A 2700-nucleotide genomic window follows, 5' to 3' on the forward strand; every position below is an offset into this window, starting at 1 on the left:
TTGAAATTTTAATTTATTTAAAATGATCCTTAGAACTTTTTATACATGTTCAATTTAATCCCTAGAATGTATAAAGATATTTAATACTATATTTTTATTAATTTAAGTTAAGTGACAACATTAAACATTTTCATTAAATTAAACTTGCACTAAAAATTCTTGCCATCACTGGCACATGTTCTAGATTTGATTGGCAATAACCATGAGTGCATGAAATTATTATTATTTCCCTCATGTAACGGGAGGGAACCAAATAAGCAAAAATCATAAAATCAGCAAAAACTCCAGAAATCTTCAAGTGAAATTAAACATTACAAAAGAAATCGAAAGTAACGGGAGGGGTGGAGTAATTAGTGGAGAGTATTCAAGAGGCCACGAAGGAATTTGCTGCCTCAGTGTAGTGGATGCCATCCCAGCTCACGTGGCGTGACGACTCCTCGCACACGGTGCCATTGTTGTAGCACGCCTTTAACGGGTTCTCAAATCCTACTCATATTGCAATGCAAAAACACACAAACTTAAGTAAATCGACTATCATTGTAAGTTTGTAACCACTCCTAGGGCACAAAACAAATGAGCAAGATGCTCTCACTAACTCTTGAGTTTTGACTTGACAATCGGCCCTAACAGAATTTGAGGGGACTCAGATTAGAGGCGATGGAATCCGTACCATGTATAGTGTAATTGGCGATGAGGTCGTATTTGATCGTGAAGATGTCGACGTACACGATCGTGGCATTCTTCATCTTACTCCTCAGTTCTTTGCAAAGGAACTACAATAGCCGATTGAATTCCCGAGCAGCATCATTGCGAGATCGGAGGCATCCGAGCTCATCAATGTCGCTCGCATCATGGGCGGTGGTGACCAATATGTAAGGTAGACAGCCCAATGGCCCGGTGTTGTGCACCCAGAAGTTCTTCCCTCCGCTTTGGTATATGCTCTACAAAAAATTAGATATACTCTACAAAAAATTAGTTACATAAATTAAATTTACATAAATGGGATTATGTCTAATCTTTTGGTAATTGTTGACTGACCCATATGGTGAATCTGATTTCTTTGATGAAGATCGGGATGTTCCCGATGACCTGCAATTACGGAAGGTTGGTGAACTGAGATGTGAGGTCGTTTTGGCCGATGTCAATGGTGTAAAGAGCGTTGGCGAAGCCATCCTTGCCGACCAAATTCGCATGGCATGAAAGTCCGGACACCAAATCGAGATATCTTAATTTTGCCTTCTTGGAGAGGTTAATTTGTCTAGTTAAAGGATAGATTACCTCTCGAGAGAAGCAATGGAGAGCGAGATCGGAAAAGGAGGAACTGGCGGAGTTGGACGCCCAAGCTGAAGGGCTGGTCGCGAGGGATGGTGGCTGCGCCGGACATAGCGAAATTGGCACCGTTGCTGAAATTTGGGCCCAATGATTCCAAGTATGGACTCAAGAAGCTTGTGTTCAAGCTCTCACCTATTTTGGATTTTATGCAAATCTCAACAAAATCTCATAGTGTGTACTTAAGACAATCCTATTTTAATAGAAATAGTCCAAAAAAATTCGGCATTTACATGATTTGGTCCTCTAACTTTTATTCAATGAAGTCACCTAACTTTTTGGATTTATGCGGTTTGATCCTTAAAGTTTTATCTTGCGTAATCGAGTAATGATTCCTATCTCTAGCTCAAATACTTTTTGTTAGACCTAAAATTAACATTACAATTTTTTTTTCATGTGTTTTCTTCAAAGAACATTGAAAGAAAGGATTTGAACTAGTGCTTATCATGCGCTAAAGCCCCTCCTCCCTAGGGAGGACGCCTCGGGAAATCACATAATAAAGAGAGCGAGAACTCACAGAGGAAATCGATGGTCAACCGCCCATCGCACAGCCGGCCGGTGGCCTCATGAAAGAAGGTGCACCCGTTGGGCAACGCAACGTCGATCCCAAGCCCTGCCGACCAGCCACCGGTATCTAAGTTGGAGTCGCCGAAGTTGAAGATGATCGGCTTCCTCCTGCACGGAGAAGCAGCCGAGCTTGGAAGGCCAAGACAGAGTCCAAACATCACGGCGTAGCACCTCAAAGCACGGAGGCTGGGAACGCAAGAGCCCCCTCTTCTCTTCTTCGCCATTTTGTCTCTCCTCCCCTTTCTTTCTTGTCGCTAGATTGACTGTAAAAGTGCAAGAGAGAAGCTGTTCATGTAAAAATTCAGAGGGGTCTAAGTTGTGGATCTCAAGACTAGGCAGAACGGGCTCTTGCAATTTGGTCCCATCCCTTTGTGGAAATCTTGTGATCGTCTTCTACTGTGATTGCTAACAATTTGAATTGTCCCACCGGAGACCATCTAGAAAAGAAAACTGACGACTTAAATGGAGGGGCAAAAAATATTGACTAGTCAAAATCTAAGCAAGTTGGTCCATGAACCGTGTTCATTTTCATTAGACGAAACACGTGACTGTTGACTAAGTAGTATCGACATCAATACGCAACACAACACGCCACAATATGACACACCAACACGTTGTTTCTCAAAAACTAGAAAATTTTGATACGTTGGGACACGTTGTGTGTATATATATATTATCATTTTAAATATTATTTCAATCAAATTAATTTAATTCAAATTCATAAATAAATAAATAAATAATATAAAAAATTCTATAATGAATTTACACTAATAACATTAATCTATCATTTATTAATATCATTTT

At 40.3% G+C, this 2700-nt stretch overlaps 1 protein-coding gene across 1 annotated transcript; it reads right to left on the minus strand.

Annotated features, from left to right (window-relative positions):
- Positions 1–364: 364 nt before the first annotated feature.
- Positions 365–2120, minus strand: LOC104417276 (GDSL esterase/lipase At3g62280). The gene is given in 5 exon segments (XM_039317397.1): positions 365–486; positions 671–941; positions 1039–1196; positions 1279–1464; positions 1847–2120. Coding segments are annotated over 5 exon segments (1011 nt in total).
- Between the last annotated feature and the right edge of the window lie 580 nt (positions 2121–2700).

This window comes from Eucalyptus grandis, chromosome 7 (genome assembly GCF_016545825.1).
Source record: "Eucalyptus grandis isolate ANBG69807.140 chromosome 7, ASM1654582v1, whole genome shotgun sequence".
NCBI lineage: Eukaryota > Viridiplantae > Streptophyta > Magnoliopsida > Myrtales > Myrtaceae > Eucalyptus > Eucalyptus grandis.